At 44.2% G+C, this 16,984-nt stretch overlaps 1 protein-coding gene across 1 annotated transcript in view; it reads right to left on the bottom strand.

Moving 5' to 3' along the window:
- The window catches only part of LOC123755724 (RING finger protein 17), a 928,112-nt gene that overhangs the window by 784,713 nt on the left and 126,415 nt on the right, over positions 1-16,984 (bottom strand). The window contains exon 8 of the mRNA XM_045738465.2: positions 5,553-5,633. Coding sequence (XP_045594421.2) covers positions 5,553-5,633 — 81 coding nt within the window. The remainder of the gene's footprint in view (positions 1-5,552; positions 5,634-16,984) is intronic.

Raw genomic sequence — 16,984 nt, 5'->3', positions numbered from 1 at the left:
AGACTCATTCCTCTCAATGTTTGCTGACGACGCCAAAATTATGAAAAGGATTAAGACAGTTGAAAGCCTGAGGCTTGAAGACCTGGCCAAACTGATGGAAAAGTCTAACAAATAGTTGTTAGAGTTTAACTCAAATGTTATGTAATGAAAATAGGTGCAGGGAGCAGGCACCAAATAAAAGGTATCATATACAGCAGTTCCCGGAGTGTAGTGGCTGGACACTCGCCTGGTGTTTCGGGAACCCTTTGTTTTGGATAGGGAAGATTTACTGGGATTCAATTCTTAATTGTAGTCTCTGTTTACCCAACAATAAAATGGGTACCTAATTGTTAAACGATTTGGCAGGGTCGTATTTCAGGGAACATAGGATTAAGGACTTGTTCGAAATACAGCTAGTGGCTGTACAAGAATATAAAAAACTCTTGTATATATAAATAAAAAATAATTAAAGAATAAGAATCATTTAGGAGACGAAATTCTTCAAGAATCAGAGAGAAAGACTTGGGGGTCGATATTTATTATATTTATTTATTTATATACAAGGTACATTGGGGGTTTAGATTGAGAGTACATAGCAATGATGATTTTACATTCTTGTAAAGCCACTAGCACGCAAGGCATTTCGGGCATGTCCTAATTAAGTAGGTAATTTCCAGCAAAATTTAAAAAAAAATTTACAGGTACATTGTAAGAAAAATTGACACAATGCACAAAGATTAGATTAATACATAATAATGACATTAGTAGGTACATAAGGGTAAAATTTGAGGGTTATCAACTGGTTCCTTGAAGCACACTTTGAGGATCATTTCAAGGCATAATGCAGTAAATTATGTCCTCAATATAACAACCATAATACAAGGTGATAGCAATGATGATAAAGGTAAAGATTGTATGGTTTAGGTACAGATATTGAGGGATTGGGTTGCACTAGATACAGTGCATGTATAGAGCACTAGGTAGGAAACTATGAAGATGAAATTAGGTACATTTTGGTTTTATTTTTGAATAAGGCAAAAGTTGGACAGCTTTTCAATTCGTTAGGACAGCTAACAAATTGAATGAATAAGAAATCAATTTTTTTCTACAAAGTGATAGGGGTAGGCAGGCCAGTAAATTGGTACAAAAAGGCAAACCAACAAAATCACTAAAGAGAGGGGGAGTGAAGAATAAGGAGAGGAGGAACATGTTCCTGAAAATTGCATACGCCAACATAGATGGAGTGAAATCAAAGATACTGGATTTAAGTGATGTAATACAGCTGCAGACACCAGACATTGTTGCACTCACGGAGACAAAACTTGAAGATGATATTTTATGAGGTCATATTCCCAAGGAGCTACTCAGTTTGGAGACAGGACAAACATTAGGAAAGGTGGTGGCATTGCCATGATAATTAAAGAACACCTAAAGGTAAACAAAATAATGATTGCCAATCTACGACAAGTTGACATAATAGCACTAGAGATCTGCAATCAGGATGATAAACTAACGATCATAAATGCATATGCCATACAACATGCATATGCATATGCAATCAGGATGATAAACTAACGATCATAAATGCACTGCCATACAACACATGATCAAAGGAGGAGCTGGATAATAAACGAGAAGGTCTTATAACAATAATGAGAGATTATAGCGAGAGTTGATGAAGATAGATCACGACTGTTGGTAGTCGGCGACTTCAACTTGAAATCCATAGACTCAGAGGCATATGAAGCTAGAACAGAGGATTTTTGGACTTGTAGATTTGTAAACCTCATTCTGGAAACATTCATGTTTCAACATGTCAAACAAGCTACGAGGACATGGGAAGGGGATGTTCCTGCCATGCTGGATTTGATATTTACCAGGAAAGAGTTAAAGATATTTGACATTCAGTCCCTTCCTCCCTTGGGTTAAAAGTGACAATGTTTTTTGGGAATAAAGTATGCAATGCATTATAATCTGGAAGAAAATGAGGCTGAAGCAGTTGAAAAACCCAATTTCAGGAGAGGTCATTATGGAGAACTCAAGACATTTCTTTAAGGAATTAGACTGGAATGACTTGCTGTTAGGACATGAAGTAAACAAGATGTATGTCAAGTTTTGTGAAAAATATGACAAAGGCACAAAAAAATTTATACCAGAGCAGAGATGCAGAACTAGTTAACAGGATTGGTTCTACGGAAATTGCGAGAGGGTCAGAGACCAAAAGTCACAAAAATGGAATCAATATAGGAAGAGGACAAACCCCCAAGCATACCAGCAATACAAAGATGCGAGAAACAACTACACGGCAGTGAGGGGAGAGGCAGAAAGAAATTTTGAAAAAGGATAGTGAACAAATGTAAAACAGAACCAGGCCTCTTCTATAAATTCATAAACAACAAATTGCAGATAAAGGATAATATTCAGAGATTGAAAATGGGAGATACATTCACTGAAAATGTTAAGGAAATGTGAGAAACATTAAACGAACAGTTCCAAAGTGTGTTTGTACAAAATAAAATCCTCAGAGAACCAGACACAATAAGAATTCCAGAGAACAACAGAGCACATAGAGGTGTCAAGAGACGAAGTGGATAAAATGCTCAAGGAGCTAAGTAAGAACAAAGCAGTTGGTCCAGATGGCGTTTCACTATGGGTTCTGAGAGTGTGCATCTGAGCTCAGCATTCCACTTCACCTGATTTTTCAGGCATCCCATCCCTGTGTACAGGAGTCGTAGCCAACATGTGGAAAAAGGGTAACATATTTCCAATTTACAAAAGTGGCGGCAGGGAAGTCCCTCTCAGTTATAGACCTGTATCATTGACAAATGTAATAGTCAAAATATTGGAAAAAATAATTAAACCTAAATGGATAGAACACCTAGAGAAAAACTATATAATATCAGACAGACAGTATGGTTTTCAATCTGGAAGATCCTGTGTAACAAATTTACTCAGTTTCTATGATCAAGCCACAGAGATTTTACAGGAAAGAGATGGTTGGGTTGATTGCATCTATCTGGACCTAAAAAAGGCTTTTGACAGTATCACTTTTTATAAATTTTACTCTTATTTCTCTAAAACTTTGTTAGTTTAAGGATTTGCTTTAAGGTTAGTTTAAGGACTTGCCCGTAATGCTATGCGTGCTAGTGGGTTTACAAGATTGTAATTCCAACTTAAACTGTATGTTCTCTCTTAACCCCCAATGTACTTTCTTGTATATAAATAAATAAATGACTAAAGTTCCACACAAGAGGTAAGGTGACAGGTAAGCTTCTAACATGGATGACAACTTTCCTAACATAGAAAAATGAGGGCCGTAATCAGAAGCAATGTATCGGACTGGAGGAATGTCACGAGTGGAGTACCACAGGGTTCAGTTCTTGCATCGGTAATGTTCATTGTCTACATAAACGATCTACCAGATGGAATACAGAATTATATGAATATGTTTGCTGATTATGCTAAGATAATAGAGAAGATAAGAAACCTAGACGATTGTCATGCTCTTCAAGAAGACTTGGACAAAATAAGTACAGTATATGGAGCACCACTTGGCAATTGGAATTTAATGTGAATAAATGCCATGTTGTGGAATTGGAGAACACAGACCCCCCACAACCTATAATTTATGTGAGAAATCTTTAAAGAATTCTGACAAAGAAAGGGATCTAGGGGTGGTTCTAGATAGAAAATTGTCACCTGAGGACCACATTAAGAACATTGTGCGAGGAGTCTATGCTACACTTCAGAATTGCTTTTAAATACATGGATAGAGAAATACTAAAGAAATTGTTCACGACTATTGTTAGACCAAAGCTGGAATATGCAGTGGTTGTATTGTGCCTATAATTTAAGAAGCACATCAACAAACTGGAAAAGGTGCAAAATCATGCCACTAAGTGGCTCCCAGAACTGAAGGACAAGAGCTACGAGGAGAGGTTAGAGGTATTAAATATGCAAAAGCTAGAAGATGGAAGAAAAAGAGGTGATATGATCACTACATACAAAATAGTAACAGGAATCGATAAAATTGATAGGGAAGAATTCCCGAGACCCGGAACTTTAAGAACAAGAGGTCATAGATTTAAACTAACGAAATAAAGCTGCCGGAGAAATATAAGAAATTTACTTTTGTAAACAGAGTGGTAGACGGTTGGAACAAGTTAGGCGAGGTGGTGGTGGAGGCCAAAATCGTCAGTTATTTCAAAGCGTTATACGACAAAGAGTGCTGGGAAGACGGGATACCACGAGCGTAGCTCTCATACTGTAACTACACTTAGGTAATTACAGCCACACTCGACACCGACACCCACCACAACCACACTCAATCCCTACCGACTCTCCCCTCCCCCTGCCCAACTCCCCCTCTCCTCCCCCTGCCCGACTCCTCCTCTCCTCCCCCTGCCCGACTCCTCCTCTCCTCCCCCTGCCCGACTCCTCCTCTCCTCCCCCTGCCCGACTCCTCCTCTCCTCCCCCTGCCCGACTCCCCTCCCTTCCAACATGTGCAACGAGTGTTAGGCCAGGCATTTCACTTGTTTATCTCTGTGATAAAGTTTCACATTTTATATTCGGCGGCAAGTCAACTTTTGGTTTGGGGAGATTTTTAGGCCTCAAATGTTCACTTATACGGCAGCATATACGGTAACTCTCTGCCTGTCTATTTGTATCCGGACAAATCTCCAGTCATCCGGATTCTAAGGACATTCTGTCCAGATAGGAATATAACATTATCCAGACATGATTTTGGCCGGATTAGGGCATTTTCCAGATCAGCGGGCTTCGGATTAGCAAGCTTTTTCAGAATACAATGTGCTGTTAAAGGGTTAAGATCCGTGAATTGTTTCATTAAAACCTTCAGTTCCTCCTGCAACAGACTCATTGCCCTGTGACCTAACAGTTTCCTCGATCATTATATCATGAGTTGCCAAATTAATTTCCTCTTCGATTCCATCCAAAAATCCTTCATTATTCCCTACTCCATTTTCTTCAATAATCACCTCAAGTGTTTCATCATTATTCTCATAATTTCCGTTGTCAAACAGGAAGCCTGTTATGCTAATCGGGACCGTCCCCCTAGGCCAACCACTAACTTTTCCCAGGATGTAAAACACAACATTTGTTTAACTCCCATATACCAATTTACTGCTAGTGGAATAAAAGCAGCAGGTGAAATGGAATGTGCCAAACCATTTCTGTCCTGCCTGGGAACTGATCCTTTGAAATGAAAAACAAAAACTACTGTTATAATAAAATCATAAAGAGATCACATGGTGAAAAACAATCCTATTACATATTGAAAGAAAACTTTCCACATTGGCAATTTAATAACCATTTGGTATATCAATTATCACTTTACCTTTGTATTTTACTGCTCTAAGACATGCTATCCTTATTAGTGGTGCCTTACCTGCTTAATGCCTCGGGTCTGACCTGGTTACATAGATATTAATCCCAATTGTTCTTGAGATAGTGTTTAAAATCCAAGAAACAATGATGCACATAATAAAAAGATACTTGTCATGAATGCAATGTGTATAAGGAGAAGGAATCAATGTTTAAATTAATTACTTACCTCTCTGTTGATGTCTAAGAAGTCTATTACTTTCTTCAGGTCCTCCATTAACTTCTCAATATCTGGCATATATTGAGATGCCTGCAAAGAAAATGTTATAACATGAATACCTCTAAATCAAGAAAGTAGCATTAATATAGTCAGAACAATCATCCAACCAGCTTTAGATTAGACTAAGGAAATGCTCCTTCTTATGCAAGCCAGTGTTGCTTCAGTGAAGTAGCAAATATATTCTTAACCTATTTTGGGTAACCATCATATATTGGTTCCGGAAGTACATTCAGGTTTGTTCTCGATGCACAATCGAGAATTCCAGGTTCGAGTCCCAGAGGTGGGACAGAAATAGTTGGGCACATTTCCTTTCACCTAATGCCTCTGTTCATCTAGCAATAACTAGGTACAAGGAGTTAGCTTGCTGTGGGGTTGCATCCTGAGCAGGGTAAGTAATTTGACCTAGGGGTAGAGGGGACCTCGAAATAAACCTAACGTGTAAGAATACAATCTGGCTTTCTGTCCCCCTACACAATGAATTATGAGCTCTGCTCATAATTTGTCTCAGCTGCCAGCTCAGACAAACTAGCAGCTGAAAGATTTATTAACGAATTTAAAGACTTTGTAGATAGTGAGAGATACCTACCACAACAGGTGTTGAATTGTGACGGGACAGGACTATCCTGGAAAGATTACCCAAGAGGACATACGTTACCCAGGAGAAGTCATTGCCCAGACACAAGCCTATGAAAAATAGACCAACTCTTGTGCTGTGTGGTAATGTGAGTGGCAATTTGAAAATTAAATTCTTGCTTGTGTATCATTCCAAAAATCCAAGGGTTTTCAAAAATTATAATGTGTAGAAAAGCCAAATGTGTGTGATGTGGAGGGCTAATAGTAAGGCATGGGTGACAAGGCAATTTTTTTACCGAGTGGGTGAATGAAGTGGTTTGCTCTTCCATAAAAAAAATATCTGCAGAAAAAAAGTTAGCCTCTCAAGGCCCTGCTTCTCCTCGACAATGCTCCTGCTCATCCTCCAGGCATAGAAGATGCATTGCTGGATAAATTTTGTTTTGTTACAATAAAGTTCCTTCCTCCTAACACCACGCCTCTATTTCAGCCTATGGACCAGAAAATCATTTCCAATTTTACGAAGCTTTATGTAAGGGCACTTTTCCGGAAATGTTTCTAAGTGACCGATTCCACAAACCTCACCTTCAAAGAGTTCTGGAATAACCATTTTAACATTTGTAATGCTTTAAAACTCATTGACAAAGCCTGGCAAGAAGTGACTCAAAGAACCATGATCTCTGGCTGGAGAAAATTGTGGCCTGAATGTGTTCCAGAACGAGACTTTATGGGGTTTGAACCTGAAGTGCCTGTTGAGCAAATTGTTTCTCTGGGCTGGCACAGGCAATTAGGCTTGGAGTTGGATGGTGCTGATGTGGAGGAGTTGGTGGAGGAACACAGCGAAGAACTGACCACCGAATAATTACTAGGCTTTCACAAGGAGAAATAACAAAAGGCAGCCGAGGAAATTTCTTCGGGGAAGGAGGAGGCAGAACAGAATGCCCCTTCCTCATCAATTAAGAAGTGGTGCAGACTATGGGAAGAAACGCAAACTTTTGTTGAAACTACTCACTCGGTGCAAGCTGCAGTAGGCCGTTGCCTTAACCTTTTTAATGACACTGATGCCTCACTACAGACAAGTGTTACAATGTAGGGAAAATAAGTTTCTATGGAAAGGTTTTAAGTGAGAAAAACAAGCAGTAAGCCACAACCAGGTCCTAGTGGTATGCAGGCAAAACGTAGGACAGAGTACCCCAGAGAAGTCATCACTACCTGATGTTATAATGGAAGGGGACTCCCCTTCCAAACATCTCTCTCCTCTCTCCCCCATCTTCCATACGCCAACAAGAGTTATCAATAAAGGTAAGCTTTAACTTGTACATGCTATAGAACTAAATTTGTATAAATTAGGCATTAAATGTATTTTGAAGTTAATATTTTTGGGAGTATGGAACAGATTAATTCAATTTACATTATTTCTTGTAGGAAAATTCGTTTCGGGTTGCAAATTTTCAGGTTACGAACTGTCTCTGGGATCAGATTAAATTCGTAAACAGAGGGGCCAATGTATAAAAATAATAATTTATTAACAAGAAGGTACAATGGGATTCATCGATTACATTATACATCGTTATTAACACTAAATAATATTGTAAATAACAAATTTAAAAAAGTCCACTTATGTTTGTTTTCCACAACAAACTCACACTAAACATAGAAAAGACCTACTACATATTATCTGGAAGCAAATCAACAAATGAAATTCAGTTCCAGATAGACAATGTTAATATCAGCAATAAAAAGGTTGGAAAGTTCCTTGGCCTATATATAGGCAATAGACTAAACTTCAGCACCCACATACAACACATTACCAAAAAACCAGTGTTGAATGTAATGAAACGCCATTTTCTGGGCGAGTCCCAGAGGCTCCCCGGAGCTATCCATGGCTCATATGGATATCCATATAACTATTTTGCATCAGTCAATGTGGGTGGAGTTCTAGGGCCTACCAGGGACCACAAGCCAGAACCTGGCCCCCTCACAGAGGCACGGAGAGCAATGGCCCATAGAAATGCAGATGTGATTTGGAGCATTCTATATCTGCCATTGACCGGGACAGGCACCCAGAAAGGTAAGCGCCACAAAACAAACCCCTATTCTGGTTAACAACGAAAATTGACAACGAGTGGACAGAACTCCCCAAAAGAAAAGAAAAGAAAAGCCTTTGATACTGTTAATCACAACTTCCTCTTACTTAAACTCCAGCATTATGGAATCCGAGGCCTTGCCCTTGACTACATCCGATCCTATCTTAGTGACAGACACCAATATGTAACCATCAATGATACAACTTCTTCCACTCTACCAATTACCGTTGGAGTGCCACAGGGCAGCATCTTAGGACCTCTTCTATTTCTTATATATATAAACGATCTGCCTAATGTCTCTAATATTCTCAAACCTATATTGTTTGCTGACGATACTACCCTTATCTACTCAAACCTCAACCCACATACACTAAATAATGTTGTGAATAATGAATTAAAAAAAGTCCACTTATGGATGTCAACGAACAAACTAACATTAAACATCGAAAAGACTTACTACATCTTATTTGGAAGCAAATCATCAAATGCAATTCAGCTACAGATAGACAACATTAACATCAGTAATAAAAATGATGGCAAGTTTCTTGGCCTATTCCTAGACAAGAGACTCAACTTCAGCACCCACATTCAACACATAACTAAGAAAGTCTCTAAGACAGTTGGTATACTCTCCAAAATCAGATATTATGTTCCTAACTCTGCTCTCCTCTCACTATATTATGCACTAATCTACCCCTATCTTAATTATGGTATCTGTGCATGGGGGTCTACCACTGCAAACCACCTTAAGCCCATCATCACACAGCAAAAATCTGCTATCAGAATAATAACTAACTCTGCTTTCAGACAACACTCAGCTCCCTTGTTTAAATCTCTAAACTTGCTAAATATTAACTCCCTCCACACATTCTCTTGTGTCAACTACATTTACAAAACCCTGTTCTTAAATGCAAACCATGCTCTGAAACTCTCCCTGGACAGATGTAATAGGACCCATTATCACCACACCAGAAATAAATATCTCTTTGATATCCCCAGGGTCAAACTTAATCTGTGTAAACACTCTATGCAAATTAAGGGACCTAGTCTATGGAACTCACTTCCTAGTGAATTGAAAAACTGTAAAACTTTTGCCTTATTTAAAAGCAAAACCAAAAAGTACTTAACTTCATCTATTTAGTTTCCTACACTGAGCTTTAAATTTGCTCTGTACCTAGTGGTACCCAATCTCCTAATTTTTATGTAATATCAAACAACCTTATCATTGTGTACATTGCTGTCTTCTTTTATGTGCTAGCCATATGCTGTATTGTGACTACCAATTTTTGTCAACTACCATTCAAGCTGTCATTGCAATCAATCTTATATTGTTTCTGCTGTATTGTGCCTACCAATTTGTTGTCAACTATCATTTTAAGCTGTCATTGCAATCAATCATAGCTACCTATGTGCTTTAATATACTGTACCTATAATTTTCTCTCATCTTTTTTTTTTTTTTTTTTTTTTCATTCCATGTAATCTGTTATCATTTTTTTGTCTATAAATTTTGCAAGTATTTACCTCCTTAAAATTTTCTTAGATTAAGGACCTGCCCGAAACACTGCGCGTGCTAGTGGCTTTACAAGACTGTAATTACCATAATTGTATCCTCACATTCCTTATGTACATTCTTGTATATGCATAAATAAATAAATAAATAAAAGAAAAACGAGCAAACAAGCATGACATCACACGAGCCGCGCCGCATGTCTGCACAGCTCCCCCCCTCCCCGGGAGGGGGAAGGGGGAGCCCCAGACCCCCGAACCGGCGATCCCCGCCCCAGTTCAGAGGCTGGACATCAAAACCGCGAAAAAAACGCCAACCGGAGGGCGGGAGAGACCAAGGAGCCTCCGGGACTCACCCAGAAAATGGCTTTTCATTACATTCAACACTGGTTTTCTGGGGGGAGCCCCTACGGCACCCCCGGAGCTACCTTCTTGAGGTTATCTTGAGATGATTTTGGGGCTTTTTTAGTGTCCCCGCGGCCCGGTCAAAGGTCTTGCCTCACCAAAGACTACCAAGAAAACCAAGGGGACTTACCCGAGAGGTGGTCGGTGCTCCACTCCTCAACATGCTGCAACCGCTGACCTAAAGCAACACAGGCCCGACTGGGTCCAGGAACATTAACAAGGTAGCGTGCAGCCAGGACCCTGTTTGACCGCCAAAATCCCTGTGCCCAAATGTCAGCCCAAGACATATTGCCGAAGACAGCAGCAAAAGCAGCAAACTTATGAACATCATAGGCACAGGGATAGACCGCAGGCTGGCTGGATTTAATAACCCTGCGGACGACCTGAGAGACCCGAACCCGCGAACAGGGAAGAAGGGAAACCGGATCAACCCAAAGCGCGTCCCCGGACACAGAAGCCGTGGCGCACAGATAACAGCAGAGGCCCGCTACCGGACACAACACATGGTGAACCCCCGGCCTGACAAACCAAGCATCCATAACCCAAGGACCCCTCCGGAAAGCAGCAGCCTCATTCTTCGCCAGAAAAGAGGGAGACAGCTGCAAACGAACAAACCGAAGACCACGACCAAAGGAGCAAAAACCTTTGTGCCGGAGAAGAGCATGAAGCTCCTCCACGCGACCCCCAGAGGCTAATGCCAACAGAAAAAAAAGAGCCTTAGCAAAACAATCTTGAACAGAAGGGGCCACAACAAACCAAGGAGAGGAAAGCACTCTGTCCTAGGACCAGGACGGCTCAGGCGGCACATGAGCAGGCCGGAGGTGAAACAACGCCCGAGACAGCTTGCGAAACTGCGCAGAAGTAACATCAATACCAAAAGCAAGCTGCAGCGGCTCTGCCAGCGCTGCACGATACGAGGCGACAGTATTAGGCATCAGGTGACGGTCCTGAAACAACCAAGAGAGAAAGGACAACACCACCCAAACCGAATGAGAGGAACAATGACGAAGGGTCAAAAAGAACCGGAAGGATCGCCAGGAAACTTCACACTGCCACCGAGAGGAAACACGCAGATGAGAAACCAACAAGGAAGCCACCTGCTCACCATAAAGATGGTGATAAACACGAGTCAAAAACTCTAAATGCGAAGACACGCGGAGAAGAGCGAACCAGTCACGTACCGTACTGGCCTGATCTTATGAAAGAGGCGGAGCCGCGGAAAAACCTCCGGGTTCGGACACCGGGCAAGCAGCGCCTGAAACCACGGCTGGGCCGGCCACCACGGGGCCAAGAGGACCACTCGACCCTGGTAAGTCTCCAAGCGAGCCATGACCTGGAGCAGCAGCTGAACCGGGGAAAAGAGGTACAGGAATCCCATCTCGACCAGTCCTGCCGAAAAGCGTCGATCCCGATGGCCTCGCAGTCATGGAAGGGCACCACGTAAACCGGAAGACGCCTTGACCATGCCGACGTGAAGAGGTCCACCTCCGGGCGCCCGAATGTCCGACAGACCCAACTGAAGGAGTCAGTTGGCCCCATTCCGTGGACAGGGTAACGAACTTGAACAGGCCGTCCACCAGGACGTTGGACACCCCCCAGACGTGAACTGTCAGGAGAGCCAAACCCCGAGAACTCAGCAGACGAGTCACCCAAAGCGACCAACCCCAAAGAGCCAAGGACCGCATCGAACCCCCTCGGTTCAGGCAATGAACCACCGGGGAGCAGTCCGATTGGAGCCGGATTGTTGATCTGCGGGCGACTCGAACCCTCCAAAGCGCAAACCACACCGCCGCGAACTCCCGCACCGTGCTGTGGACCCGACGGAAGGGCGGACCCCACCGTCCCAGGCCGGCCTGGTGAGCACTGGTCACAAAACCCCAGCCTAGAGACAACTCATCCGTGAACACATCGAGCGAGGGCTGGGCAGTCGCCAAGGCACTGAACCCCGAAAAACCCAAAGAGGAGGCCGGCGACGCAGCAGCTGACACAAAGCCCCCGGGGGTCGAACCCAGCCAGGGGTCGATCGTGAGAGGCGCGGAAGGGACGTCCCCAAAGGAACCAGAACAGCCGACGAATCCAAACCCGACCCGGCGGGTAGACCAACATTGCGAAGTTCAGGCTCCCGCACAAACCCTCGAGCAACCGCCGGGTGACCCAGGAGCCCCCCCAGAAACAGACACAGGTGAGACTGTAGCCAAAGGATAGACTCCGGAGGAAGAGACAAGGAAACAGTCCGAGATTCCCACACAAGACCCAGCCAGGACCGAACCTGGGAGGGCACCAGATGGGACTTCCGCCAGTTCACCAGGAACCCAAACCCGGCGAGCTGGGAAAGCACCAAATCCCTGGCGAGCAGACACACGGACCTACTGGGAGCCCAAACCAGCCAGTCGTCGAGGTAAGCCAACACCCGAACACCTAACAGATGGAGACGGGCCACCACGACCCGGGTAAGGCATGTGAACACGCGAGGTGCCAGGTTCAACCCAAAGGGGAGACAACGAAAACTGTAGCACTGACACCCCACAACAAAACCGAGCCAGTCCCGGAACCCCACATGAATAGGGACGTGCCAATACGCGTCCTTGAGGTTCAGGGACACCATCCAAGCGCCCGGCTCCAACAGAAGCCGAACCTGGGACAGTAGTCATCCGAAACGAGGGGCAAGAAACCCAAGGGTTCAGACGGGACAAGTCCAGAATGAACTGCAGGTCCGCACAATCCCATTTCAGAACTGTAAACAGGCGGGAAACCCACCTGAGGGACGGAGTTGTTTCGACCACGCCCAAGCGTACCCACTCAAAGATGACCCGACGGAGCGCAGGAGAGGAAGCCTGCCCCGTCAGTCCCAAACACCCCATAGGAGGAGGAGCCACGCAACGCCACTTCAGGCCACGAGAAATGACCCGAAAAGCCCACAAATCGTGAGACCAGGCGTGAGCGAACAGAGAAAGCCTCCCCCCCATCGCCTCGCCAATGGGGCGAACCACGAAAGGGCCGCTGCCCCTTACGAGAACCCGACCTGCGCGCAGAGCGAACACCGCGCCGACCAGGCACAGGTGGGACCGCAGGCGGCACCGGCACCAAACCCGACACCTGTCGCCCACCCCGACGAACGGAACCGCGAGCTCTGGTACGACTCCGCCGGGAAGGAAAACCCGGGGAAACCCCCGCGGGGTTTCCCAGGGCCCCTAGACTGGGTCTGCTAAGGGTTATCCCAGGCAGGGCACTGCTAACCGGTGTCCCAAACTACCATGCAATCTGCTAAAAGCTGAACCCACGGGATGTGTCCACCCGTGAGGGCGAAGCAAGAGGTGCCACCACACAAACGACCCTAACATAAGGGGAAGGGAAAACACAAGGCAGACCCCCACCAGGCAAAAACAAAAAGAAATGTAAAACCACACAAGTGGACAAGGTACCCAGTGGGAACAGAGCCGGCAGCTGTTATAGGTGAAAACTAGCAATGCAGTACCACCACTGCTATGGTGACTTGTGGAAGGCCACCCCAAGCCCCAAGGGTGGTACTTACAGGGCACTCAGGGAAGGTGACCCTAAGCACATGCAGCCCGAGTACCTGAGAATACTACTCCCAGCTCACACGACCACCGTAAGAGCAGCATTGAAAACAAGTCACAACACTGAGACAAGACTGGAGCTGGAGCCACACGACCATGCACTATCCCATCAGCCGAGGAACTGGGGCGTGGATTGCCGGCTCGGGGGTCTGGGGCTCCCCTTTCCCCCTCCCGGGGAGGGGGGAGCTGCACACACATGCGGCACGGCTCGTGTGATGTCATGCTTGTTTGCTCGTTTTTCTTTTGGGGAGTTCTGTCCACTCGTTGTCAATTTTCGTTGTTAACCAGAATAGGGGTTTATTTTGTGGCGCTTCCCTTTCTGGGTGCCTGTCCCAGTCGATGGCAGATATAGAATGCTCCAAATCACATGTGCATTTCTATGGGCCATTGCTCCCCGTGTCTCTGTGAGGGAGGCCAGGTTCTGGCTCGTGGTCCCCGGTAGGCTAGAACTCCACCCACATCGACTGATGCAAAATAGTTAGGATATCCATATGAGCCATGGATAGCTCCGGGGAGCCATAGGGGCTCCCCCCAGAAAAAGTCTCAAATAGTTAATATACTCTCCAAAATTGGATATTATGTTCCAAACTCTGCTCTCCTCTCATGCACTAATCTATCCCTATCTTACATACGGTATTTGTGCATGGGATTCAACCACAGCAAACTACCTCAAGCCTATCATCACCCAGAAAAAATCTGCTATCAGAATAACAAGCTCTGCTTTCAGACAACACTCAGCCTCCCTGTTTAACCCTTTAACTGCGCGGAATATAAATATGACATCCCCCCAGTGCGCAGGAAATGAAACCTTAGGAAAAAATTATTTTTTCTTCGGAAAACGTCAAAAACCCCCTCCCTGTATATGGGTATAGCCATGCAAGTTCGAAATTGTACTTACTTTGGCTGCTATGGGATCCGAAAGGTGGGCCATGACGTCATAATTCCCCGTGCGCCAGAGCAGTATGCTCCCGGGGCCAGTGGGGCGCCCGGGGCGGGGCGTGCGAGTTGCCGCAAATATATTTTTGCACATTTTTTTGCGCACAGTTCCAAATACATTTTATTTGTTTTTACATGCTAATCCTATGTATAATGAACACGTACACTACTGTATATTATGGCAGTAAAACATCTGTACTGTCTGAAGACACTGTGTTACGTGCATGACACTTGTGTACACATGTTGCACATATTTACCATGTATCATGCTAATTTATGTATATATACAGTCTATTGACAGACTATACACTGTCACACACTATATACATTCACCATCAACACATTCAGAACACCGCGAGTGTGAGCAGCCACACCCAGCCAGCCCTCCCTCACTCCTCCAACTCGCCAACATTGCTCCTCCAAATCATAGTTATTCACACGAATGTTTCAAGTATATTTATGTATATTTACAACATATGTACACACTCTACACTGTCACACACTATACACATTCACCATCAACACACTCAGAACACGGCGAGTGTGAGCAGCCACACCCAGCCAGCCCTCCCTCCCTCACTCCAACATCTTACTCGCCAACATTGCTCCTCCCACCATACTGTTATTGTATTTATTACACAATTTACACATGTTATATATACCTATCTACATGTTTTATTTACCAGAACTATGCCAGTAAGCCGGTATTGTGTCCAAACAGTATAGTGGCCACCATACACTGCATAACAAATCACACAGCAGACAGCAGATGACGCCACAATTACAACGTCACCTCCCTCACCAAAATAGCTCCTCAACATACTCCTGGTGCTGTTATTACACTATTCCACACACACTGTATATACCCATGTACATGTGTGTTCCCCATAGCGAAACACGAAGCTAGTATGGTGAGCAAAACAAGAGTTACTGCCACACAGTGAGGCTACCTCAATTCTCTCCCTTCCTCCCTCCCTCACCAAAATTCCTCCTTCCTACGCACAACATTAATTATAACCACAACCCTGGTCACTAATACCTGTAAATGAATAATTGACCACAAGTTTATTTTGAAAAGGAACCTAAAAAGTCGTTTGAAGGTTCCTACATGGACAAAATAATGCTGTGGTGCTGTGGCTAGCGCTGTGAACATCGTGAATAGCATTGAATCACTGATATTTGAACATTGTACCCAGACATTATTACACTCGGGCTCTTCTATAATACTATCATGGCTAAATAAAAGATTATATATATATTTTGACAATATTTGGCGATGCTGTGGTCACACGCTGAACAGCAGAGCTGTGCGCTCATGCTGCGAGCGCCAGCCTTGGTTGCTCACTCACTACTGAGGCTCTGGCACCCGGCAATGTGGACCATGATTTTTTTTAAAGATGGCGACTGTTTACAAGAGCCCTGAGGAAGCTGATGTGAACCCCATGTAGCCGCGGGAGTTTTGAATGGAACGTGAAAAATAAAAACACCCGGAGGCGCGTTGCGCACCTGAAGCCTGGGCCTGCAGGCGACTTGCGCAGTTAAAGGGTTAAATTCCTAAACATGCTAAACGTAAACTCACTCCACACATTGTCTTGTACCATTTACAAAACCTTGTTCTGGTTGATTCCTGCTTGATGGGGTTCTGAGAGTTGTTCTACTCCCCAAGCCCGGCCCGAGGCCAGGCTCGACTTTAGAGTGTTTGGTCCACCAGGCTGTTGCTTGGAGCAGCCCGCAGGCCCACATACCCACCACAGCCTGGCTGATCCGGAACTTCTCTTAGAAAACAGTCCAGTTTTCTCATGAAGATGTCCACGGTTGTTCCGGCAATATTTCTTATAGTCGCTGGGAGGACGTTGAACAACCGCGGACCTCTGATGTTCATACAGTGTTCTCTGATTGTGCCTATGGCACCTCTGCTCTTCACTGGTTCAATCTTGCATTCTCTTCCATATCGTTCACTACAGTACGTTGTTATTTTACTGTGTAGATTTGGGACCGGGCCCTCCAGTATTTTCCATATGTATATTATTTGGTATCTCTCTCATCTTCTTTCTAGTGAGTACCCTTGGAGGGCTCTGAGATGATCCCAATAATTAGGTGCTTTATCTCGCCTATGTGTGCCATATATTCTCTGTACTCCCTCTATTTCAGCAATTTCGAATGCTCTGAAGGGGGAAGTGAGTACTGAGCAGTATTCACGACGGGACAACACAAGTGATTTGAAGAGTACAACCATTGTGATTGGATCTCTGGATATGAAAGTTCTCATAATCCATCCTATCATTTTTCTGGCTAACG

Source organism: Procambarus clarkii, chromosome 43 (genome assembly GCF_040958095.1).
Source record: "Procambarus clarkii isolate CNS0578487 chromosome 43, FALCON_Pclarkii_2.0, whole genome shotgun sequence".
Lineage (NCBI taxonomy): Eukaryota > Metazoa > Arthropoda > Malacostraca > Decapoda > Cambaridae > Procambarus > Procambarus clarkii.
Note: the sequence above shows the minus strand (reverse complement) of the source record. Positions and strands in the feature narration are given on the sequence as shown.